This window comes from Crinia signifera, chromosome 5, assembly GCF_055691185.1.
Source record: "Crinia signifera chromosome 5, ASM5569118v1, whole genome shotgun sequence".
In the NCBI taxonomy this organism is placed as follows: domain Eukaryota; kingdom Metazoa; phylum Chordata; class Amphibia; order Anura; family Myobatrachidae; genus Crinia; species Crinia signifera.
The window spans coordinates 70,133,611-70,160,539 of NC_139221.1; the positions used below are offsets into that span (position 1 = coordinate 70,133,611).

The 26,929-nt window shown below is 45.6% G+C and overlaps 2 protein-coding genes and 1 non-coding gene across 4 annotated transcripts in view; 1 reads left to right on the top strand and 2 right to left on the bottom strand.

Moving 5' to 3' along the window:
* The window catches only part of MCM4 (minichromosome maintenance complex component 4), a 372,932-nt gene that overhangs the window by 313,710 nt on the left and 32,293 nt on the right, over positions 1 to 26,929 (bottom strand). The gene's annotated exons all lie outside the window — the stretch shown is intronic.
* UBE2V2 (ubiquitin conjugating enzyme E2 V2) lies at positions 2,470 to 26,462 on the bottom strand. Its single transcript, XM_083187416.1, has 4 exons — positions 26,300 to 26,462; positions 16,467 to 16,612; positions 15,206 to 15,331; positions 2,470 to 4,263 (listed from the first exon to the last, which is right to left on the bottom strand). The coding sequence occupies exons 1-4, from the start codon at positions 26,313 to 26,315 to the stop codon at positions 4,117 to 4,119; spliced, it is 435 nt and encodes a 144-aa protein (XP_083043542.1). The 5' UTR covers positions 26,316 to 26,462; the 3' UTR covers positions 2,470 to 4,116.
* Positions 26,649 to 26,721, top strand: TRNAA-AGC (transfer RNA alanine (anticodon AGC)). The gene has a single exon. It is a non-coding gene; the product is annotated as a tRNA-Ala (tRNA).

Consider the following 26,929-nt stretch of genomic DNA (forward strand, 5'->3'; position numbering starts at 1 on the left):
TTTCCAAATGTGGTAGGAAAAGTCTTGCAAGGAGGGGCTGCTGTGGGGAGAAATTGAGACTTACCCCCCATAGCTTGTGAGATCATCTTGTCCAGTTCTGGACCGAAAAGGGCATCTCCTGAGAAGGGGAACGTCTCCACCGCCTTTTTGGAGTCAGCGCGTCACTGTCGCAACCAGAGGGTACGGCGAGCTGAAATTAAAAGAGCAGAAATATACGAGCTGCCAGCAGATGTCTAATGATGCCTCAACCAGGTAGCCTGCAGCCTCACGTATGTGTTCTACTAAAAGTATCAGATCACCTGAACCGGGGTCACTCCCTAAGGCAGAGGACACCTGGCCCGCCCAAACCTCCATGGCCCTATTGACCCAACACCCTACTTGTGCCGGGCGTTGTAGAAGAGGCAGACAGCTCAGAGGCTGACATATAACAGTGGACAATTGGGAAGCCCATACTGGTATCTCTTGTGGAGGAGGAGATACTGGGAGACCTGCTGTACAAGAGTCACATAAAAGGGTGCCCACAGCTTGGGCGGTAAACTTAGCCTGCAAAAAATGCAGCTCTATCTTTTTAGAAGTACCCTCAGCCATTCTCATATACACACCACCTAGTCGGGGTAAGAGGGGAAATACCGGACAGGAGAGGAGGTACTTTAAAGGCAGAGTCTGCCACAAGCCAGATGCCGCGCTATACAGTAATATTGCACCCGGCTCTGAGGGATTTTGGACACATTCCAAGCTTCCCTGTCTCTCCTATGTCCCACTGTGACTCACAGTTGTAGCAGAGTCACAGCACTTTAGTCGCCCGGGAGGGAGTGAGATCTGCGCCGCTGTAGGGACCCAATGGCCGCTGCCTCGTGTACTCCCTGCAGATGAAGGAGGAGGAAGCGGAAGTCCCTGGCTCCTAGCTATTTTAAAAGTGCTATGTTGCATCTTTTGAATAACCTGGATCCCCTGCTAACAGCGCCCTCGATGCAGGCAGGTAGGGACAGGGAGCTACCTGCCTTTCCTCCTGCTGATTGCAGATAATCTAAAAATAAAATAGAACAGGAGTGAGCAAAAATGCACCCAGCTCCAGCAGGGCACATGCTAATTGGTACATGCCTAGGAGAGGAAGTAGAAGGGGAGGAGTTAGTCACTGTTAATTTATTCTCAAGTGCCCAAGCTCCCTGTGGTCGCCCTTCTATTCCCCACTGTAACTCTCCCGTGTCACCTAGTGGAGGAAAGAGAAATACAAGCATATCAAATTAATCAGCACCGACTCCATATGTGGCCTAGTTGCATTGCGTTGCTTCTGAGGAGCATTTTTGGCTAGAAAGTAGTAAAGAAGGTGCTGGATACTAGAAGATTCTCACGCAAACTGACCCGCAGTTTGGTCGATGCACAGGTTGGGTGCAATCGCAGTTTGTCAGAGCATGACTGCAGCAAAGAAGTTTGAGGACATATCTGTATATGCCTTTTGAATTAGGCTTGTCTTGAACACATGAATTACAGAGGTCCTGTGGCTGGCTAAAATCAAGCCCGTATTTAAACTGCTTTTAATTAGTAAAGGAACCTATGTAAATCATAGATGTTCTGAATTACAGGGATATTATGGCAACCCTTTTTGAGTGATAATTTGGGAAGCCTCAAATCGACCAGTAAGTTGGAAAGCTCAGAATCGAGAGGTAATTTCAAAGCAGCCAAGCCTCTCTTTGGATGCGCCTTTCAATAGGCCCAACTAATATTTTTTTCCTGACAATTAAACAAAAACACCGTCATTCGAATGAATAGCATACATCTGCACGAAATACTGTGGTAACAGGTCATCTGCATTATCCACTACCTCTCCTGCCGATAGCCATTTAATATGAGAGCTGATCATTCGCTAATATAAATCGCACCAGTGATAAAAAGCACCTGCCTCAATGTACTGTATTTACGTTATGTGGAAAATGTACCAATTCACCATGGCAAAAGTATTTGACTATTTTTCGTGACAATTTGGAGATTAGTAATGGGTTAAATGAGCATACTGTAAAAGGACTTACTGTAGAAACAATATTGAAAAGCACATTTTACTATGTTCCCCAAGCTTGCAGCTCATGTGTGTGTTACAGCAAGGAAGAATCACTATTTAAATTGTATTCCTTCTCACGTTTAAGGATGAAGCCAATTTTCCCAACTGTGCGTTTCTAGGTGACCAATATGCTAGCAAAAAAAAGAATGGATCAAGCTATTATGCATGTGAAGAGCGTAGGCACCTGGCACAATAGCAACATATATGTAAAAGTCTGATAAAGAAACACAAGTCTATGAAGAACACTTCAAAAAGGGCAACCCTTGTTCTAGGCTTCAAAACCTCAGAGAAGCCATCTCAATGGAGCTATACGGAGATGAAAACATGGAAAACGTCTATACAAGAAGTCAAAAAAGAAAAGCAATGTGGTGGTAAAGTAACAATTAGACATTCGAACAAAAACACAACAATAATCTCTTCAAACACTTTCAACATTTTATTTACATTGTAAGACTAGCTGCGACCTCAGATCACTTTATCCATTTCCTCTTCATATACGTCTGCGGCACTATAATAATTCATTTTATTGGAATAAAGGCTGTAAACAAATGTTTGCGGCTTGTTATGCTCAACAGGAGCTGCATTACAGTTACCCCATGTCAGAAATACAATGAGCAAGATCAGGCTTTAACACAGACACAAATAAGCCTCCTAGTCTGCTTCCAAATGTCTTGCGAAAGAAAAATGACATCAGCATCCATACCCATTGCATTTGATACTTTTACCTATGTCTCTTACACAGCTTTCCCTTTGCCAAGCAGGGTGAATAGCAGTTGGTTCTTAATTTTCAGATCTTTGACTATCTAGGCGACACATACAGTACACTAACCTTCAAGCAACTATAGCTTAACCTCATGCACTTTATCTTGTGAAATTGGCATGACAATTTGAGGCAAACTTCCTATCACTGCCCTAAGAAGAGGAAAACCAACACGTGCAGCCCTGTTTTTTTTTACGGTGCCAAAAATGTGTGCGAGACAAATTATCCCCTTAGAAGTAAAAAGATGGAGAAGCAGTTCATGCTATGTTCATTGATACTGTACGTCCCTGCAAATGAATACAACTCAATGGGGTTGATTTATTGGCAACTTGCAGTATCCCACAGCAGCCAATCAGCTACTGATATTTAGACAAGGACAGCAAATGCCTGTCTGGTGCATGAGAGTTCCTGCACTTTGGAGGTTAATAACTCAATAGGTTAGCAAATAACGTTGGGCTTTACCCCGGTATAATACAGGCAATATGTAACCCATAAATAACCTAGAAATTTAAAGTAGGAGCCTAGACCTAGCTCCATACATAGGAAAACATCCAGGTTGGGAAAAACCAGCACTTTTCTGTATGGACAGGATTCACTTATAAAATGAAGAGTACCAGTTTAAAAAATATATACTTTGTTTAAATAGACACGCTATCCAGGTTGTAAAACCATTAAAGGCCATTTTGTAGAAGGCAGTAAAGAACTAAAACAAAAATTCAGAGTGCTTCATGGCTGAGAGCTCAGTCTTCTGAGAATCCCATCTGCTAGCATAGGTCGGAGCAATCTTCTCTTATCAATGAAACATTCTGGTTATCGGAAGCTAGCCAACAGGACTTTATTTTATTAGTACATTCAAATTTCATGTAGGAGTCATTACTATACACCTATGTTTACCTTGACACTTTAAAATACATGTAGAACAAAAATGAATTGATTCTACAACATGAACTGCTGCTCTTCAAGAAACAAAAACAAAAAATGCCCAGAATGTGTAAATCCCAATGACCAAGCAACACTACCAACATGAAAAAAAATAAAATGACTTATTTGCTTCTCCTACACTACACCCTTATTTCTTTCTGTGCAGGTGTATGTGGGTTGGACTACAACATACATGTTGCATAATAAGTCCATGACCAATAGGAGTCAACTGGGAGACTTCTAGGCCAACAATGAGGAGTCATGTGCAAATTGTGCCCAGAGCTGGAGAGGCAGAGACATGCAACATTAGACATTGCAGGCCCTTAAAAAAAATTGTGGTGGGGGCTGGGAGGAAGTATGGAAACATTCCCCACATCATTTAAATATTGTAGGATTGTCCTTCTGGGGGCTGTGGAAGCTTCACATTTTCTTTGGACATCATCATGCGTCTAAGTTCTTGGAGAAGAAATTTAATGCTATATGAATTTTGCCACTTTGCTAAACAAGGTATGCATCGTGAGTCCACCTAAGGAAAGAAAAACAGAAAAATAACAAAAATAAATAATTATCATTATTATTTCTTCTACAGATCAGAACATATAAAACACTTTAGCTTTAACACTATTACACTTTAAAAAAAAAATACCATTTAGATATTTCTGAACAGAAGTTCACATTAGGGGCAATATTCAATGACAAATTACGCTATGTGCAGCGAATCCTGTTTATCCTGCCAGCCCTCCCTGTCACCCTATTCAACGCCGCAGGGGCTCGCTGCCCCTGACGGCGAATTTTCAGCCTCCCTGCCTGCCCCAGAATTTGTGGGGGAGAAGGAGGGCTCCCTGGGACACAGGCAGCAGAAGCTACCCTCCCTGGGAGAGCTGTCAGAGGTAAAAATAGGAATTTGGTACTCACCGGTAATTCCGTTTCTCCTAATCCACAGGGGACACTGCCTTTAACCATGGGGACACTGCCTTTAACCATGGGGATTGGGATGTGGTCTGGAGGAGCCGGCACTTTAAGAAAATTTGACCTGCTGGCTACTTCCCCTCCCATTCCCCTCCAGACTGCAGTCTTAGGAAAAAAACTGTGTCCGAGAGAAAAGGAAACCCGGAAAGTCTTGGGAAGAAACAACCAGACAGGAAACAGGAAAATTGAAAATATAACAAAGAACCATCACCAGTGAAATCATACATGTTCATACACATCAAACAGAAACGGGCCTGAAATAAATGGTAGTGCTGGGAGGGCGCGCAGTGTCCCCTGTGGATTAGGAGAAACGGAATTACCGGTGAGTACCAAATTCCTATTTTCTCCCACATCCAGCAGGGGACACTGCCTTTAACCATGGGGATATACCAAAGCTACCCCCACGGGAGGGAAAGCGCTACTCTCCCTGTAACACGGCCCGGCCAAAAGAGGCCTCCGGCCTTGTAAACAAATCAAACTTGTAGAATCTAATAAAAGTATTAGTTCCTGACCAGGTAGCTGCCCTACATACTTGGGACAAAGATACCCCTCTGGCTGCCGCCCAGGACGTTCCCACTGAACGAGTGGAATGGGCTGACAAGACCCTCGGAATTGGACGGGAAGAAGAAACATATGCTTCACGTATGGTCAAACAAATCCAACGAGCTAAGGTCGCTTTGGATGCTGGAAATCCCTTCTTTCCAGCCTCATACAAAATGAACAAAGAATCTGTTCTTCTGATATTCTCAGTTCGCTTCACGTAAATCCGTAAAGCCCGAACTACATCCAGATATGAATGATCCTCTGATAATACTGGAACCACGATAGGTTCATTGATATGGAATGAAGACACCACCTTTGGTAGGTACCCTTGACGTGTCCTCAATTCTGCCCTATCCGAATGGAAAATTAGAAAAGGAGACCGACAGGACAATGCACCCAGATCCGATACTCTACGAGCTGATGCCAGTGCCAACAACGTAAGAGTCTTCCACGTTAGATAACGTAACTCCACTGTCTCTAAGGGCTCAAAACGTTCTGACTTCAAGAAGTCTAGCACTAAAGGAAGATCCCAAGGCTCTGTGGGACCCATAAAGGGTGGTCTTAACCGAAGTACCCCCTTTAAAAATGTCTGGACTTCTGGAATGAGGGCTAACCTTCTATGAAAAAATACCGACAAGGCTGAGATTTGGACCTTTAAAGTACTCAGACTCAGACCTTTTATGAAACCGAATTGTAGAAAACCAAGAAGCCTGGCTAATGAGAAGACTGCTTTGGGAAACTGATGCCTCTCACACCATCCTATGTATGCTTTCCAAATACGATGGTAGTGAGCTGATGTAACCTCCTTCCTTGCCCCCACCATGGTCGGAATTGCCACTGGTGGAATACCTCTTCTCTTTAGCAATTCGGCTTCAACAGCCATGCCGTCAAACGAAGCAGATGTAAGTCTGGGTAAACGCACGGACCCTGCAGAAGAAGGTCTTCTCTGAGTGGCAATCTCCACGGTTTGTCCACTAGTAACTGTCTGAGGTCCGTGTACCAGGACCTCCTCGGCCAATCTGGCGCAATCAAGATCACGGTGGCTGATTCTCTCTTGATTCGTTTGAGAAGACGAGGTAGAAGTGGAAACGGAGGGAATGCGTAGGCTAGACTGAACCTCCAGTGGACGGAAAAAACATCGGTTGCTGCTGCCGCTGGGTCCCTTGATCTTGCAACATATAGCGGCAGCTTGTTGTTCCTCCTGGACGCCATTAAGTCCACCTGAGGAATTCCCCACCTGAGTGTTAATTGGTGAAATACCTCCGGATTCAGAGCCCATTCTCCTGGATGGAGATCCTGCCGACTCAAGTAGTCGGCCTCCCAATTCTCCACTCCGGGTAAAAACACTGCTGACAAACTCAGGGCATTGTGCTCTGCCCATAGAAAGATCGGCCGTACTTCTCTCATGGCTGCCCGACTCTTTGTGCCCCCTTGTCTGTTGAGATATGCTACGGCAGTGGCATTGTCTGACTGCACTTGAATAGCTCTTCCCTGCAGGAGATGAGATGCCTTGTGTAATACCAACCGAATAGCTCTTAGTTCGAGCAGATTGATGTGGATATGTAATTCCTGTTGGGACCACCGACCCTGAAAAGAATATCCCAGTGTCACTGCCCCCCAGCCTCGGTTGCTGGCATCTGTCGTCACAATCGTCCAGTCTGAGAGAGCAAACAGACGACCCTTCCTCAGATTGTCTGTGCACAGCCACCATAGCAGCGAAACTCTCGTATTGGGTTTCAGCATTATGCGTCTTCTTAACTGAAGATGAGACCCCGACCACTGGGAAAGAATATCCAGTTGGAAAGTCCTTGATCGGAATCTGCCATATTGGAGCGCCTCGAAGGCTGCTACCATTTTCCCCAACAGCTTTATACAAAGGTGGACTGTAAGGTGTTTCATCTCCAACACCTGCCTCACCAAACCTTGTAGGGATGTAATTTTGTCCTGAGGAAGATATATCCGTTGATGAACTGTATCGAACACAAGTCCTAGGAACAATAACTTCTGCGTGGGCTGCAACTGAGACTTCTGGAAATTGATTATCCAGCCTTGTTTGATCAAAAACTGATATGTTTGATACGCGTCCGTCATCAACTTTTCCCTGGATGGAGCCTTGATCAGGAGATCGTCCAGGTAAGGAATAATGGTAATCCCCTGAAGACGTAATGGTGCCACCATGCATGACATTAACTTTGTGAAAATCCGGGGTGCTGATGACAGACCGAATGGCATTGCTCGGAATTGAAAATGAGCCTTTTGTACCGCAAATCGAAGGAACTTCTGATGAGGTTCCCAAATGGGAACATGGAGATATGCGTCTCTTATATCCAGAGACATTAGGAATTCCTCTGGCTCGAGCCCTGCTATCACTGAGCGGACCGATTCCATCTTGAATTTCCTGTACACAATGAACTGATTTAATCCTTTCAAATTGAGGATTGAACGAAAAGTTCCGTTTGGTTTCGGCACCAAGAACAGGTTCGAATAAAACCCTTGTCCTCTCTGTTCTATGGGCACTGTCACAATTACACCCGATTGTAACAACCCCTGAATCAGGACCTCGAGAGCTTCCCGTTTTAACTCCAAACGTGGAAGTCCTGTCGAAAAAAACTTTTCTGGAGGAAATGTTATGAATTCCAATTGGTATCCTTTTGTTACCACTTGTAGCGCCCAAGAATCTGTGCAAATCTGTTGCCATGCTTCTGCGAAAGCCAACAGTCTTGCACCCACCCGGGGATCTCCCAGGTGGTCTGGTAGACCGTCATGCAGCAGGTTTCTCAGGGGGTTTCTGCTCCTGACGCCTAGGCGTGGGAGCTGTTGACCCCGCCGTGGCTGTTCCTCTGCCACGTCTTCCTCTAAACGCTGAAAATGTACCTCTTCCTCTACCTCTGGCTCCTGCCGCACCTCGAAAGGCCCGAAAGGATGGCCCTCCATAAGGCCTCTTTGAAGCCGGCATTGATGATGGCAAGAAAGTGGATTTACCACCTGTAGCCTGGGAGATTAATTTATCCAATTCTGGTCCAAACAAAACCTCCCCATTAAAAGGTAAAGCCTCTACTGCCTTTTTTATTTCTGCTTCCGCCTGCCAAGACCGAAGCCAAAGCGAACGTCTAGCTAATACCGCCGAAGCCGAAATCCTGGCCCCCAATGTAGCGGTGTCTGTGGCAGCTTCCACCAGATACCCGGCTGCATCCTGGATATATTCTGCAAGAGACAATAATTCAGCTCTAGGTCTATTACCTCTTAGGCCATCTGCCAACTGAGTGGCCCACTTCTCCACTGCCTTACTCACCCAGGCCCCTGCTAAAGCGGGCCTTAACAACATACCAGAGGTAGAATAAACCGACTTAAGAGTGGCTTCCATCCTGCGATCTGGAGCCTCCTTAAGGGATACAGCTCCCGGTATGGGGAGAGTTGTTCTTTTTGATAATCTAGAAACCGAAGTATCCGCTGGAGGAGGACACTCCCACTTGTTTCTAGCCTCCTGTTGAAATGGATACAACACCTTAAACTTTTTAGACACCTGGAACTTTTTATCCGGTGATTGCCAGGCGTCTAAAAGCAAACTATCCAGTTCAGGAGACTCTGGAAAGCACACCTGCTGTTTTGGAGTCTTTCCAAAAATAGATACCGGTACCGGAACCTCCGGATCTGATAACTCCAAAGTTTGCTTTACTGTTCTAATAAGAGCATCCATACCTTGAAAATCCTCCTCTATATATTCTGTGAGGGGCTCATAATTCTCTTCTATAACAACCTCCCCCTCTTCTGCTGAGGAATCATCATCATCAGTCTGAAAATACCTCACCTGCCCCCTTTTCTTAGGGGAGGACTGTATAGTCTGTGAAGAAGAAGGTAAAACTCTAGATAAGTTTTCCACTGACCTTATCAAGGACGTGGCCCATGGGGGTTCTGATAAGTTCTCCATCTGAACCTGCAAAATTTCTCTCTCTCTGCGAGAGGCAGACAATTCTGCTGCTAAATTAGAGAGAACTGCAGTAAGCTCCGAATTCTGCTGAGAGGCTACCTGAGAGGACTGAGGTGCCACATAACAAGCTTCACATACATACACACCCTTCAGGTGCTGTTTAAACTGCACCTTACACTTCTTACATGTGTATACCTTAAGAGCAGCTTTAGAAGTAGTCCCCTCTGCCATTATAGCAAGTGCTGAAAGACTCCACAGAAATTGAAATAAACTGAGAGTCTACTGGGAATAGGGGAAAAGATAGCCACTTACCCCTAATTCCTCCCACTACCGCACTTTCTCCAGACCACAGTACCTGTGAATGGAGAAATCCAAATATGACCAGCGCAGGTTCCCTGCCACCAGGAGATGCCGCTGCCGCTGAGAACAGGCATGTAGTGGGTTTTAACTAGAAGCCGCAGCTTGTATCTGGCTTCCGGTCCCTTTTGGCGCATGTGAACCAAGCTGCGTTTCCAAACTACACAGCCTGGCCGGACAGCGGACCTGGTAAGCCGCAGCGTGTTCTCCTACAGCTAGGAGCACGCTTTTAATGCCTGTCTCACGCCGACCAGATTGAACTGGTCGGGACCACACCGCGCTCCCAGCGCGCCTTCGATCCTATCCCTGGAGGTGTGTGGAAGCCCTGGGTCCGTAACGCTGGTTGCATGCAACCGCGGCGGACCCCCGTAGAATACCCGGTGGCTGAGTGCAGGAGGTGCACTGCATGCAGTGACGACCAGACTCCCTCCAGGGATCTTTGCAGCCAAAAACACTGCCAATATAAATAAAAAGTAAACCAAAGAAAAACCTAGTCTCACAGAGACATATGGCCGGGGATCCGACTCCTCCGGACACTTTTTTCAAAAGACTGCAGTCTGGAGGGGAATGGGAGGGGAAGTAGCCAGCAGGTCAAATTTTCTTAAAGTGCCGGCTCCTCCAGACCACATCCCAATCCCCATGGTTAAAGGCAGTGTCCCCATGGTTAAAGGCAGTGTCCCCTGCTGGATGTGGGAGAAAAATAAATAAATGAAAAATTAAATATTCATGTGCTGCAAGCACATGAATAAAAATAGCATGCCCCTTCACAGAAAAAAATTCAGATTTTTTGACACCAAAAAGCCCTTTATTTTAAAAGATCACTTTCCAGTTCACCTTAAAAAGATGTTGAATGCAAAACGGGTGAATCATGGCGAAAATCATGCTGAATGCAGTTCTCCATCCTAGCATTGAATACACTCTCTGTGAATCCCAGTGAAAACCCCATTGAAATACACCAGCGAATTGCAGCGAGCATGAAACTGAGAACTGGCCGGCATTCACTGTTCGCTTTCGGCGAACAGTGAATAGGGTGAATCAGATTTTCAGTGAAAAAGATTCACAGCAAAGAGTGAAAACAGCCCGATTCGCAAAAAAAAAAAAAAAAGTGAATCCGGAGCATTGAATACTGCCCTAACAATACAATTTAAATGTGTGTGTGTGTGTGTGTGTTCCAGCATAACTCTGGAATGCTTAGAGCAATTTACACCAAACTTGGTACTCATAGGACTTACAATCTGGAAAAAATACTGTGGAGGTAAGGACCGTGGGAGTCCCAGGGCACCAAAAAGGGGTCTGCCCACTACACAAAGTGGGTCAAGGAAGCAAGATATGTCAAAGTTGCATAACCTAGAGGGGGTAGGTAATGGTGTTTAAAAAAAAAAAACTGATAAGATCCAGGAGCCCACCACAGACCAGTGTATGCCAGTCACACCATTGGCATGGGGAGCGGTTAGGCTTAAAACAAAAGAAAGATAAAGTTCAAGCAATGCCAACTGGACAACCAAAAACAAGCAACATCGGGTACCTCAGCTAGTATCAAAATAAAAATTCTTTATTCCTGTTTTTCTATTGGATGTCATCTTGTCGGTTTTACATTTTCTGTGATATATTTTCCAACTGTCTATTTCCCCCTTTGTCTCCATTCCGCTTTTGTTGCTATCAATGTCCATGGCTCGGTCATTACATTTGCTGTTATTGGTTTTAATATATGTGACAATATTTCTAGTATTCTGCCTCAGTCTTGTCTCCTTGATATAATGTGGATGTCACCCTTGAAACATCATAAATAAAATACAATGGAAAAAAACCCACTTCATTGCTGAACAATTTTGTCTAGTATCTGATTTGATATATCCATGTTAGTAAATACCATAAGTCAAGTCAATCAATATACAGCAGAGAAAAGAGAACAAATGAGTGGGACTAAATATCCTGTTAATCCCTATTAAAATGCAACAGAAATGTTATCCAAGGAACATTTATAGTTTATCAAACAAACATATATTTCAGTTTAATTCAGCGGGTGTATCCAATTACCCACAATAACTTACTGAAGGTAATTGTATCCATGGGGGCTAGCCAATAAGACTCGACAAGCCAGTGAGACGCGCAGCTTATCAGGGATTTTGTTTCGCTTCTCTCAGGCAGGCGAAACCAAATCCCCAAAAGCTCTAGCAAGCAGAGTTTTTCCCAAACATGATATGTATATCCCCCAACAGTGAAGGTTTAAGAAATATCTATGCCGAAGCTCAGATGGTTAAATCCAAATGACTGAGATGGTAGCATGGATATTATTAAAACCAGAACTGTAATGCAGGTCTCAAATCTAAAGATTATCATTCCAACCAGTCAACTAGTTGGCTGGTTGTAAAAAAAAAAAAAATCTGGTAATGTATGGGAGCAAACAATTGGTGTGTTTTGTTTCCCCCAAACACTTTAAAAACAGTCACTCAGCCAGGTTTCTTAAATCAAAAAGGATCAACTTAACCAATTTGTCTGAAACACCAGTTTCCAGTGGCTGAGACAAAACCGCAGATCATAGTTCGCTCCCATACAGTAACCGATTTTTGTTCCAACCAGTCATTTTGTTGGCTGGCTGGAATATTATTCCTGATATAGTGTTCATTCTAGCACCCGCCATCTTCTAGCGCAGTGTGGTCTGTATATCGGCACTGATATGCAAACCAAACCTGTGCTAGAAAACACAACAGCAGACAGCGACACCCCAGGCAGGGAACAGGTACTGCATGGGTTTACAAAGATGTCGGGTGCTAGAATGAACACTATGATATGTGTGGCCAGTGTTGGGAAATACTGACCTTGCCTGTCCAGGTCTATAATTATACTGCAAATACCGAAAAAGGGTATTGGGGGGGGGGGGGGTTTGTTTAATCAATTATTGCAAGGCAAAAAAAATCTGCAATTTTCATCCGTTTTTAGGACTAATTAGATTCACCCTATTTAATGCCTGCATCGATTTTTCATCTGGTTGAAAATCCGATACGGACGAAAACCACACGGATCCACGTTTTCGACCACTTTTGAATTTGTTGATGTTTTCAAACCATTTCCATGGAAAAATTGGATTTTTGTCTTATTTCTGAGCCCATGGTGGACACTGGGACAATGGGGCGTGGGTGGAGCCATGGTGACAGGCACCAAGTATACACAATTCTTGTGTGCAGCCTTGACCCCTCCTCCCCATACCCCACCCCCAGGCCGCCAGTTTGAGTAAACAAGCCACAAGGAGTACAGGAGGAAGAGAAAGAGACAGGAGAACAGGAAAAAAAAAAAAACAACACCATGCCGACAACACACTGTAAACAGGTATTGTGAGGATGTCGAATAGTCAGGCATAGCCGGCAAGTCAGGGTCTGCTTAGATGCTGGCCATCCACTTTTGTTTGCATCATAAAGGATAAAAAGGGAATCCGTTTTCCGCAAACTCTGGGTTTATTGCACATAAAGCCTAATGTTGACCACACATCAGACCAACTTTCCTCCAACCAGCCAACTAGTTGGTTGGATGGAATAAAAACCTGGTACTGGATAGGAGCAAATGTAATTTGTAATTAAGACATTTGTTTACCAAATCGGAAAATGGACAACAACGGTCACTCAGACAATGTACTGTAGTTGGACCTATTTCATTTAAACAATTTCACTGAATGTTTTTGTCTATTCTCCTTGCTTATTGGCATTTGCCCCCATACATTACCAGATTTTCAGTCCAACCATACTCCAACAATGGTTGGAGGAAAGTTTTTCTGATGTGTTGCCAGCATAAGTGCCCGGACTACATCAAGAGAACACAGATCTGGAGAAGATTGAGATGGTGTAAAAGCGGGTACCACACTCTACTGATTGATGTGAAAATGGGACACTACTTTCAGGAGATAGGTTAAGCGACTGCCTGATCCGGATGGAAAACCATGTATGGAGGGATGTGTGAAAAGATAAAAAAAACTGAAAAACAGGCTGGACACAGCCCAACTTGGCTCCTGTGCTCTGAGGCACCAAGCAAAAAGCTGGTGGTCTGGGGGCGGGGTATGGGGAAGAGGGGCCAAAGATGCACACATGTTGTATACTTGTTGCCTGTTGTTCCACCCACACCCTTGTCCCAGGAGGAAATAAATAGCATGCTATTACTGTATCAAAAATAAATAAAATAACAAAATGAAATATTAATGAATAACTATGTTCCCACAGCACCTCAGGAACCAGATACCATAGAAAACAGGCTGCATGTAACACAGAACTTCCAAGTGAATTGCGTTCACTGTCCGAGGTATAATTAGAATTGCGACTGGTCCTCCCGCTCATACATGCTTCCTTCTCAACTTACCTGGTTTGTTGGTTTTTGTTCTTTTTTACATTTATACCCCTTTTACACCGCCGAAAAATCCGGGTCAGACCCGGATCTGCGGCGGTGTAAATGGGGTGAAGCCGTGTCCATTTACACGGGTCCTCTACCCAGGTCCTGACCTGGGTAGAACACGGTCAAGACCCGTGTAGAGACCGGTGTAAATGGTCGCTGCGGGTTGAGGCACCCGCAGCGGGTCCTTCCACGGTGTGCAGCGCTGTCCCCGCTGCTGCAGGAGGAGGGGGGTGTCTACTGCTGCTGAGGGGGGAGAAGCTGTCAGGCTGCTGCGGGGGGAGACGGAGGGGGTGCTGGCGGCAGCTGCTGTAACTCTTAACTCCCCCATGCAGCCGCAAGGTCCCTGCGGCAAATGGGATGTCAGTGGCGGGGGTCCCTGAGGCGAATGGGAAATAGTAGTTTACATCCGCCGCAGGGACTCTGCCGATGACAGCCCATTCGACTCAGGGACCCCGCGGCTGTAGGGGGGAGCTACAGCAGCAGCCGCGGTCAGCATCCCCTCCATATAAATACCTTAAAAAAGGGCGCCAGTTCCTCCTTCCTTGACCCTGTCAGCTGGTGCCTACGGCAGGGTCAGCGGTGACTGACAGCCGCGCCGTGCGGTGTTGCCGTCATGTTAGGTGATGTCAGCGGGGGTATCCCCTGTAACTCTATGTATGTGCGTAGCTATCTAATGTTAGGTGAACGGAGTAGAAGAACATATAGACATAAATTGGTCTGGATGAGCTGGATATTTTGTTAATGAAGGGAGTAAATGTAACGTTGCTATCAATATTGAAACTCAGATACAAAGTGGCAAGGGTTACAGGGGATACCCCTGCTGACGTCACCTTACATGACGGCAACCCTGGCGCGGCTGTAAGTCACCGCTGACCCTGCCGCAGGCACCAGCTGACAGGGTCAATGAAGCAAACATTTTTAATGACATCCACAAGAAAAAGCAGGGCTGACCCAGGTCCAGTGTAAATGGTGCAGACCCAGGTCCGACCCTGGTCGAAATGCTGTGTAAATGGGGTATAAAGCAGGGTCAGCTCCTGGAAACTCCAGTGTTCAAAGACCAGGGTCCGACCAGGGTTTTCGGTGTAAAAGGGGTATAATTTACATAGTCTTTTAGGCAACTGAAGGGAGTATTATTATGTGATTGGTAAAGATGCGCTAGCACTGAGATCACATAAGGCCAGTGAACTATTTAATCAAACCTTAATAACGGCAAGATTAAAAAAGCAACTTAAGAGAAACCTAGACACTTAATAAAAAACAATAAACCATGACATTGCAATTTTATCCTACTTACCATGCCATTGGAACTATTTATCCCATTCATGTTTATTTTTGTTTCAAATCTAATCGTGGGAGGGGCTTCTGGGTATTTGGGTCCACATTCTATTTTTAAACTGTATATTCTATTTTCATAATTTGTCTGAAAAATTAAAAATCGATTATAAAATAAATATGCTGAAATAACATAGGTTTAAAACACAAATACATTAACAGTCAACATTCCTTAATTATAATGGAGAAATATAGCGCCTGAATCTAACTCTCTTTGCAGGTTACAATCACCCACCTGCGGCACAGCATGGTTTTGGCCATCTGCCAAAAATTGCAGACTTGCCAACAGGTTTAAACCAGGCCCATAGTCTAGGAAAGATTTGAGACGTTCCCTAATGAAAATTCCCTTATTAACCCTTTGAGTGCCAACGTTGCTGTGAGGGGTGTGCAAAATATCCGCTAAAAATGCCAGGTCATAGTTCAGGAATATGAATCACAATAGTTATTGCCTGCAAATGAACTGAAGTCAATTAAAATTGAAGTTTAGTTAAATATTGTGCCAAAAACCTCACACACACAGTTGTGGGAGTGACGCTGGCATTTTTAGCAAATAATTTGCACATTACTCACAGCTTGGCACGTAAAGGGTTAAAAAAAAAATACACACACAGCCATAATTCAAACATGTTCTTTCTTTTCTCATACAGATCTGGGGAAGGGGAAGCCCCAGATAAATAGGGGAGGGTAACGTAGGAGGGGTATTCAATCCCCCGCCGCTATTCCCGGCGGGGCCCTATTTTGGCAGAACGGGCCTGACTTTACAAGCAGTTGGGCCCGTTCTGCGAAAACGGACGGGAATTGTTGTCAGTTTCTCGTTGCCACGCCCCCTTTTTGGTGCTCGGCAGGCGGGACATTGAATCCCGCCTGCCAAGCTGACGTTGAACGGGACCGGTTCACGGCTGTCGGGATAGCCCTACAGTTGTCACGCCGGATTGAATACCCCCTTAATGGTATTATTCACAATTACTAAATCACCAGTCAATAACCACTTTCAGGGATGATATACAAAATGGTTCCTTTCATCTATTATTCTCAGCTGCAATACAATAGAGAGAACAATACAGAAAGGAGATTAAAAGGGGATTAGTGTGACTGGTCTTTCTCAGTTAATCCTATTAAAGGCAAAGAAGAAAGAGGCTCCATCTATAGAGCCTTTTGTGCAACTTTAAAACGTTTATAATAGAGAAAAAATGGATAACTACAAAAAGCAGCTGGTGACTTACTCGGGGAGGCCCAATTATCATTCCTGTCCATCTAGCAAGTGTCATATCTTCATCATTTTCAAGGCCCCAACTAACGGTACCATCTCCAACTCCTTTTTGCCCTTCTTCAAGTTCTTCCAGTAATTGAAAGTTACGAGGAACTGTAACTAATAATGAAACAAAGAAAGCTAGTTACAACTTTGTTTTAAACAATAAAATAACCTTGTCTGTATGTATTATAAAGCTATACAGAATATATTCAGTGGCTACATATTTTCCATTTATGTTGAAACAGGTGTTTTAAAGATAGGCTAACACTGCATGTCTTTTTGCAAGTTATATGTATTCAAAAGTTAATGGATTTTTGTTATAACCTAGGTCGAGTTCCCAAACGGTTTTGAATCATGATACCCTAGAGCAGGCATGTCCAAAGTTTGGCCCGGGGGCCAATTGCGGCCCGTGCTGTCATTTTAAGCGACCCGCAGCCTCCAGCCAGAAGTGGGTGGAGCATCAGAAGCGGGACACACAGCACTAAAGGTGCCTTTACCTTGCTGTCTGCAGCAGTGATGAGGTGCTGGCCGCCACAGTGAGATGTGTTTGGCATCTTTCGGGTGACTATGCATCCAACCCCTGCAGCTGCAATTGTATATCACCCTCCTCCGCAATCACAGTGACAGCAGTGTGTGGGGAGGGGGTGCAGCAAGGGAGAAGCTTGCTCCCGTAATATGCAGAGTGGAGGAGGGCGGCAGCGGGAGCTGAAGCATCTCCTGTCCGGCAGTTCCTGCTTTGCCTCTCCATCCTCTGGCTCACACAAGGGGCTAGGAAACATACAGAGAATGGAGGGGGCCGGCAGGGGAACATACAGTCAATGGGGGCAGAGTGGGGGGGCAGAGGCGTAGCACCAGCTCCGGGCGCCAACATGTCACCTGGTGCCGTAGCTCTGCCGCCGGCTCCCCCGTCCTGCTTGCCTGTTCCCCTCTGTGCCGTGGATCCCCATTGTGCCTGTGTAATACCCCTGTGACAGGGCATCACGGCAGAGGACTTTGGTTGATGGCTCCACAGTAGGGGGGCGGAACAAGGAGCCCACATTAGCCGTGGAGAGAAGTGCCTGGTCCCTGGAGAGGAAGCCCGGGGTCGGCAGTAAGCGCAACGAGGAGGAGAAGGAGAGTGAAGCTGTGTGGCGAGGGGCAGGAGGAGGAAGAGCAGCAGCGTGGCCAGCAGCTCGTGGGAGCAGAGCAGAGAGAGGACCTGGCAGCCGCATCACCGCACCAGTCCACGGCACCTGGCCGAGTATCGGGCGCTGCTGTCGGGTGCCGGGGACTGGAACTGTCAACCTCCGCTCCATCCTCTGTGCTCTGCTCCCACGCTGCTGCTCTTCCTCCTCCTGCCCCTCGCCACACAGCCTAAAACTCTCCTCCTCCTTGTCGTGCTGACCCCCGACTTCCTCTTCCTCTCCAGGGACCAGGCACTTCTCCTCTCCACGGCCAATGTGGCCTCCTTGTTCTTCAAGTCCTGGTGGCCACAGGAGAAAAGGAGAGCCCAGGCCTCGCACCCAGCCTATGTACCCATTGTCGCCTGGGCAACAGCCAGAGCGGCAGGGAGCCAGCACCTACACCTGGCCACAGCAACTGACCCCCCACATCAGGCAGGGACCAGTGATGGCCCCCAGCATCCGGTGGCACAGAATAGGAAGGTCTGGAACCAGACCACCCCAGGGCACGTGAGTTGGCCAGTGTGGCCCTATCTCCAAGGGTACCCAGAGGAACAGCATACCTCCCAACATGACCCTCTCCAGGAGGGACACATTGCTCTATTTCTGGACTTTTCCCTTAGTTAATGATTGCCATTACCTGTGTTGAAGCACCTTTCTAATCAATTAACCTGTGTGAAACAGGTGATGGCAATCATAAATGAAGAAGTGCAGAAACAGAGCAATGTGTCCCTCCTGGAGAGGGTCATGTTGGGAGGTATGGAACAGGCAGGACTAATCCTTGACCCCCATCTGTGCCTTTTGCTAGCAGAGGGGGGATTTTCACCCTCATTTTTTATCGCATTATTTATTGAGCAGCTTTATTCTATTTTTTAGCGCAGTGTTAACCCTGTGCAAGTCTGTGGGGACAGTTAAAACCCGGCAAGCGCTCTCACTGCGCATGCGCCGGTTTGGGACACCGGAGGCAGGGATGCGGCGCCATGACGATGGGGGGGGGGGGGCGGAAACATGCCCTTGCTCCGGGCACCATGGAACCAAGCTACACCACTGGTGGGGGACATACAGTGAAGGAGGGTCAGGCTGGAGGGCATACAGTGAATGGAGGAAGTGATTGACATTCAGAGAAGGGGGGGCAGGCTGTGGGACATAGAGTGAATGGGGGCAGAGTAGGGGACATAATGAATGGGAGTCCTACAGTGAATGGGGGCAGATTGGGGGACATACAGTGAAGGAGGGTCAGGCTTTTGGACATACAGTAAATGGAGGCAGTGATGGGCATTCAGAAAAGGGACAGGCTGGGGGACAGAGTGAATCGGTGGGTGCAGAGTGGGGAACATACAGTGAAGGAGGAGCAGGCTGGGGGACATACAGAGAAAGATGGTCAGGCAGGGGAATATACAGTGAAGGGGGCAGAGTGGGAGACATACAGTGAATGGGGGCAGGCTGGAGGAAATACAGAGAAGGGGGGCAGTCTAGAGAATATACAGTGAAGGGGCAGGCTGGGGGACATAAAGAGAATGGGGGCAGAGTGGGGGACTATTCTGATGCGATTAATAATTCAAAGAATGTCAGGCTGAATGGTCGGCCCCCCACAGTTTGACCTCACCAAAACTGGCCCTCGTCGCAAAAAGTTTTTATAATATATATATATATATATATATATATATATATATATATATATCTTTTAAATAAGTTGTGCTTATGTCATCCTTAGGTCTAGTTATGTGGTGAGGGACAGGATTCACGTCTGTTTATCACTGATAACTGTTTCTTCAAGTCACTAGAAGTAGATACATAAAGTACTGTATAGATGTTCTCATTACATCTTGATTGTGAGTGCTTCTAATGAACACACATGTGGTGATAATCATCAATTCAGCAATGCATAGGTGTATTATTAAGCCCAAGTTTATATATATCTCAGATAGATAGATAGATAGATAGATAGATAGATAGATAGATAGATGAGATATATATATATATATATCTATATATGCATATACCTTTGCATGGATTGTTTCCCCCGTGGTCCTGGCTAGTATTGTGCTCTAGCTTCTCAATATAAGCTAAAGACAGCAAAGCAATGCTTGTAGCAGAAATGTGCTAAAATCTAAGAAAAAGTGTACTACAAATCCTGGGAATATCCTACATGATAAAAGCCCAACTCTGCTCCTCATCGCTATCATACTTACCAACTTCAATTCTTTCCTCTGCAGGAAATGCCCAGAAAGGAGAAGCAGGTACGACAATGAGGGAGGGATAATAGCATCATTAGGCCCCACTACTGCGCAGTGGAAAAATTGCATAAGGCAGTGGTTCTCAACCTTCGGCCTTCAGGACCCCCCAACAGTGCACGTTTTATAGGTCTCCACACAGAATTACAGGTGAAATAATTAGCTCCACCTGTGATCTTTTAAAATGTGTCAGTGAATAATGAGTGCACCTGTGTACCTGCCAGATGACCTGGAAAAAGTGCACTGTTAGGGGGTCCTGAGGACCGAGGTTGAGAACCACTGGCGTAAGAACTACGCTAAAACGACACAATATGCATATAATTGCTAGTGATCATTCTAGCACTCAATATCTTTGAAAACCCATGCAGTTACTCTTCCCTGCCTGGGGTGTCACTGTCTGCTGTGGTGTTTCTGGCACAGGTCTGGTTTGCATATCAGTGCTGACATACAGACCACACTGTGCTAGTAGCACTACAGCAGACAGCGACACCCCAGACAGCGAAGAGGAACTGCATGGGTTTTCAAATATGGCGGGTGCTAGAATGAACACTATAATTGCATCAATAGTGCCTCCATGTACCACACCATGGGTTAACTAATTTACTCTGGATTCTGCCCACTTCACTAAGAGGGAAGAATGTGGGAGGAGTGCTCACTCTTCCCAGGGTGCTGGGGGACTGTCTAAAAATGGGTGTCTGATGCAGGATTTGGCAGTGTAGGCAACTATGCATCTATGGGGTGAATGCAAGAATTTTGCTTCCCAGCAGCCACTAGATTGGCATGTCCAAACTATGGCCCTCCAGCTGTTGTGAAACTACAAGTCATATCATGCCTTGCCACAGTTTTGCTATTAGGGAATGCTGAAACTATAGCAAGGCATGCTGGGAGTTGTAGTTTCACAACAGCTGGAAGGCCACAGTTTGGACATGCCTGCATTAGATGGTGCTCGACGGGGCAATTCAAGTTGCACTGGCATGGGCATACAAATAGTTATGGCTCCACAATTTATCAAAAGGAAACTAACAAAACAACAAATGTATAATCCACATAAACTCATGGGTGAAATCAATTCCGGGCTTAGAGTGCCTTTGCGGAAGCGCATTTTGTGCCCTTCAACAACCCAGACGAATGTAACAGCTTTATTCTACACCATTGCAGAATGTGTTTTAGTGCCAATTAATCATTATGACTGCTACCATTTCAATCTGCACACCGCCTGCATCTTTATATTTTATGTTGAATGTGTATTAATAGAATAGCTTTCTTAAAATAAACACATATGTCTGCAACTGCAAGGAGGCAAATACAATGAATGGAAAAGAATGAACATTTCATATGCCTTTAGTTTCTGTTGTTTAACTGCTGAGCTCACAGGTACAATGATATTTTTCTAGACACTTTTTGGTATATAGTTTTGCATTTTAAGGTACTTGTGTAGTTTCACGGCACCACTATCTAAAATAAACTAACTTAACTCCATGCCAACGTGGATAGTTCATACCCCCACTATCCATGTTGGCATGGAGTTGATTTTAGATAGCGTGGCGAGCGTAGCAAGCCACCGAGCCCGCAGCGTGGGCGAGCGAAGCAAGCCCCACAAGGGGACTCAGACGCACGCCGCCATGCTGGCGCCGTGAAATTACACAAGTACCCATTTTAATTCTACGTTGATATTACTTTGATTTCGCTTCACTCCCAGTGACAAAAAGGGTAACATCTTTTAGTAAGGATTGTTCTACCTTCTTTGTCACTAGAGCCGTGGCTCCCTGGGATGCCTCGGGACACTTGCAGCTCCATGGAATGCCTCGGGACACTTGCAGGGGTGCCACGGGTTGGTGGTCCTGGACCAAATCAAATTATTTATGATCCATTATTTATGGACAAAACCAGTGCTGGTGTCTGACAATCATAAAATGTGTGTACAATCAGAAGCAAATCCTGCCCTTTAACACATAACTGACCCTAAAAAGCACATATAAACATAATCTACATTATACATATATACACATATATATATACACATATATATATATATACACATATATATATATATATATATATATATATATATATATATGGGCCTAGGGGCACCGTGGGAAAATTCTGATACCCTAGGGTGCCATGATTCTAAAAAGATTGGGAACCCCTGCATTGCACCTCCTTATTCTCTCTCTCTGCAAATTCAATTTACCACAGACATGCCCAAACTATGGACCTCCAGCTGTTGTAAAACTACAAGTCTCATCATGCCTTGCCACAGTTTTACGAATAGGTAATGCTAAAACTATGGCAAGGCATGTTGGGTTGTGTAGTTTCACAACAGCTGGAGGGCCACAGTTTGGACATGCCTGATTTACCGGTTTATGAAGTCTGACCACAAAAACTTCAGTATGCTTCTTGACAAAGCCGTCCTGGATACAGTGAAATGTTAAAGGATACAGTTTGATCTGCCACTGCACTACCAATAGCCTGCTACAGTTGCCTACAGAAGCCTGTACAGGCATGTGGCTTTAATGAGCAACTGAAACTTTGGATCACCTGTTAAAGCTCCAGCCACTGCAGCTAATAAATTAAATTTCTTCTAAGCACAGTCCACTACTCTCCTGCAGCTGAAGGCTGTCTAAGTGGCCGCACTATACAAACAGTAATACTGGTCCTGGTGGGTAAACGAAACAGCATTACAGAAACAGATACCATTCTTTTTTAAGTGAGTTCATGCTCATTTTCACATTTAATGCTGATTATTTCAGACATAAGCAGCTGATAACTTTGCTATTCTAACTTGGTGATCCACTGTTGTGGTATTAAGACACTAGTTCATTGCTGGATTGCTTTCACTAATTTTGGCTGCATAAGAATGACAGCAACATCTGCTTCTCAGCAGCCTTGAGTCTAGCAGGCTCAAACACTGCTATTACCAAGGAACTCTGCAACAAACAGCTACTGGGTGTGACACAGTAACAAACAGTCACTGCAGATCGGGACTCTGGGATCCTTATTGACTGGGGACTTTAGTAGTTTATGGGGCAGATTTATTAAAAATCCCTGCTTCTCCTGCATAACGTGGAGAATCGGGCACCAGTATCGCCACAATGTATTATGCAGGGGGCAGCCAATAACCCCTCTACCCCCTCCGTCCGGTTCACTGGGCATGCGCGAGATCTCCAGCGCAGCCCGGAGCCAGCAGCAGGGCTAGTGTTGTCCTGCAGTGGGGATAGGACACCGCTAGCCCTAGGATGGCGAAGTGGCCGGGCGATTTAATGCCTGGAAGGCCGCTAATTAATGGGGGGGGGGGGGGGGATTGCAGGGGACAGCCCCGGTTGTCCCTAGCAAATGTTAGGTGCGCTGTTAATACATATGAAAAAAAAACTAAAATCCCCCCCCCCTCCTCCGTTAACTAGCGTTAATTGCAGATATGCATTTTCCCCAATATGCTGATATTTTATTTTTATTAATTATAAAATTGGTTCAGATTAATCATTTAAAAATGTATATTGATTGCTGAATTATTTTATACTCCACTCCTGGGAGATTTGTTATGTTATTTAATAAATGTGCCATATTATATTTTAGAATTGATGTGCAATTAAGCACCACCTTGTTTATATATCACTTCAGTATGCTCTGATTTGACTGACTGAAGTACATCAGGGTACCTTTTATGCTAATATCAGAGAAATTACCCAAAGCAAGTCCGCATGAAACTTAAAAGCACTCTATAAAACCTATTTCCAGCCATCTCAAACGTAAGTGTATACTCTAAGCAGATGCTAGTCCCTATTACTATATATTCAACTAATTATTAAGCCTTTTATTTTAATTATGCTTCCACTTCAAACAGCTTCCTCTTAACGAACTTGTTCTTTGTTTTAATAAAGTGTCAGGCTAAAGCCTGTTTAAGTGAAGAAATGGTTGTTTGTGTACAGTAGATCGGCCGTCTATTTCAAGCATTAGGAGTTTAGAGATTCTAGATATAAGAAAAACACTCCCTCTATGTAACTTGCAGCTACAGCAGTTCTGAGCACCAGTGTCCTTGTAGGTTATATCCAGAATATATCGGAGATGTATTTCATTATTTATGAGCCTCCATTTGAGAAAATGACACTGCACACAAGCACACTATCAGTTCCAGGAGCCGGGCGGAGGCTGAGGGAAAGGGATCATAAGATCCCTCTCTTGTGAGAATGCCTCCATAGGCAGTTAACGTGTGCTCTCCTCATGTATAAACCTGTAATACTACAAACAACACTAACTTCGGGATACAGTCACTAGTATGAAGGTCAACATACAGCACATTACTGTAGGTCGACAGGACTTTTTTTTTTTTTTAAACAGGCGGAAATTCATACCATTCACTAGGGTGTGAAGGGAGAACATAATAGTGCCCAAATAACGGCTAGAGCACCAAGCCATCGAGGTGACGCGGTACACTGATGCGGTGTCAATGACGACTTGCGTCGAAATTCAGGACAAAAAAAATTGTGAAAAACTCATGTCGACCTTTTGACTGACAACCTTGCCATTGTCATGTCTAAATATTCTGTGTCGACATAAGCCCTGTTGACCTTTAGTTATCAACCTTCATAGTGTCAACCCTATGACCCATTCCCCTAACTTCACCTTACAGTGTTATAATCACAATATACTGTACGAAGCTTCAAAAAAAAAAAAAAAAAAAAAAAATTATATATATATATGTCATTCTTGAGCATAACAGATATAAACATTACTACGTGAAGAGTAAAGACTGAGATGGGACAAAGTATATCCGAATCATTACATTTATATCTTGGAGGGGGGCTCCGCTAGAAGAATTACATACTTGGGGCCTGATGCAGAGGTGCACACTGTGGGGTGTATTCAATGCCGCAGCGAGCGGCCAGCGAGGGGGTTAAACAGCGAGGATTGCAGAAAACCAGCGATCCTCGATGTTTAACCCCAGCTCCGGCCACTCGCTCTATTCAATGTTCCGGGGAAATCCTCGCCGTCACAGGACGGCGAGAATTCCCCAAAACAGCGAGACCCGCGGCTAATGCAGGAAACTCGCTGTATATAGCCGCAAGTCTTGCTGCTTCTGGAGCCACATACGCCAATTCCCTCTCGCTCAAAAAATGGAGCGAGGGGAAATTGGCGTATGAGGGGGCTGCGTTGAATACTGTCAGGGTGAGTGGTGATAGCTCGCTGTCACCACTCGCCCACAGCATTGAATACCCCTAAATGTTGATTTTGCTCACAGTGGAGAGATTTCTGGCATTCCCCGGCAAATTTGTCCACAAAACAAGTGACAGATAATCATCAAATAGCAAAGTTAGTAGGGGGTGGCTAACAAAAATGCATATATGTTAGGAACACTTCCTCTGCTGCTCAGAGGGCCCATGAGTGACTGAATTTTCCGCTTTGGCATGTAAGCGGTGTATGAGAAAGGCCGGCAAGACACTGGCATTAGAAGATTTTCTACACTGCAAATAATAGTAGTGCAAGACATATGTGTTCAATGCTGTGACAGCGAGCAGTGCCACGGTAGCTCGCCATCAGAGTATTCAACTGCCTCCCCTTCATTCGCCGTTTCCACCTCGCTGGTTCTTTTCAGCGAGGTGGAAACGGCGAGTGTGCACATTAAAATGATGGGGCTCGCCACAAAATGTAGCGTACTCGCTGTAGTTGCGGCAGACCTTGCAGTTTAAGGGGATTCTTGCCGTCTTCTGATGGCAAGGATTTCTCCCAAACATTGAATACGGCGAGGGGGGTTGGACGGCAAGGATGGCTTTTCCTTGACGAAAATACGCCATCCTCACCATATACACCCCATAGTGTGTACATCTGAGTCAGGCCCTTTATATCCATCCAAGATTTCATAAATCTCCCCCTAGTTATACATCATGCAAATGTGTCTGCTACAGCTATTCATCAGTACAGTCCTTTTCCTACAGCTAATGGGGGAAACAGAGCTTGCATCATGCACAACGGCGAGATGGGCAGCAATACGCTGTATGGATGACAGGCACATAGCTGAGGTGTATGTATGTATATTATATATATATATATATACACACACAGATATATATATATATATATATATATATCTGTATATAATATACATACATACATACATACATACACACACACAAGGCATGTGTGTGGCCGGGCAGGGGGAGGCTGCAGGAGAAGGTCACACACCCACACGGGTACATCGGGGCCGGGAGAGAGAAGCCGGGCGCGCATTGAGGATGACGGGGTGGTACAGATGGGTCTGCGGACATTGCGGGGCTTTGGAGGCAAGTCCCCGCGAGTATGGCCGCAGAGCAGATACCGGGGAGGGGGTTGTGAGGCCGGGCAGCGCGCCGAGTGATGGAGGGATTACACAGGGATCACAGCCGCCGCATCTCTCCCCGCCCGCCCTCATAACCAACCTGCGCTAACCGCCATCTTCTCCGCCGCCCAGGACCGGAGCCCACGCAGCAGCCTGATGTCAGCACGCTCAGCGCCTCCGGCCGCCCGGCGTCACTTCCGTCACCCGTCGCACGCACACAGCGCCGCTCTCTGCCTCTGGCTGTGAGTGACGGCTCTGTCTCCCCCGCCCGACCGGGGCAGCTGACTGCGGCTGTGTGCGGTGCTGTTCTTACACACGTGTGTAACACACATATACACCGCACATACTGGCAGGGAGTGTATATAAAACATTAGGCAATACCTTCCTCACATCGGCTCCGGGGTAACATAGCGATGGAGAGGTCGTCGGGTAACAACTAGTAGCAGGACGGGGAATTAGCTCAGATGGTAGAGCGCTCGCTTAGCATGCGAGAGGTAGCGGGATCGATGCCCGCATTCTCCACATGTATTTTACTCATTTATATTTAATACTTCTTACAGGTGATCTGTAGCTTATCATGGTAACATGTGCTGCATCTGGTTTTGTCATTTTATTTCTGTGATCTATAAAGCCCTGTACACAGGGCCGGTGCTAGGGGGTTCGGCGCCCTCCTGCAAACTATAAATTTGCGCCCACCCAAACTTTACAAAGGGAGGGTGTGGCCACACAA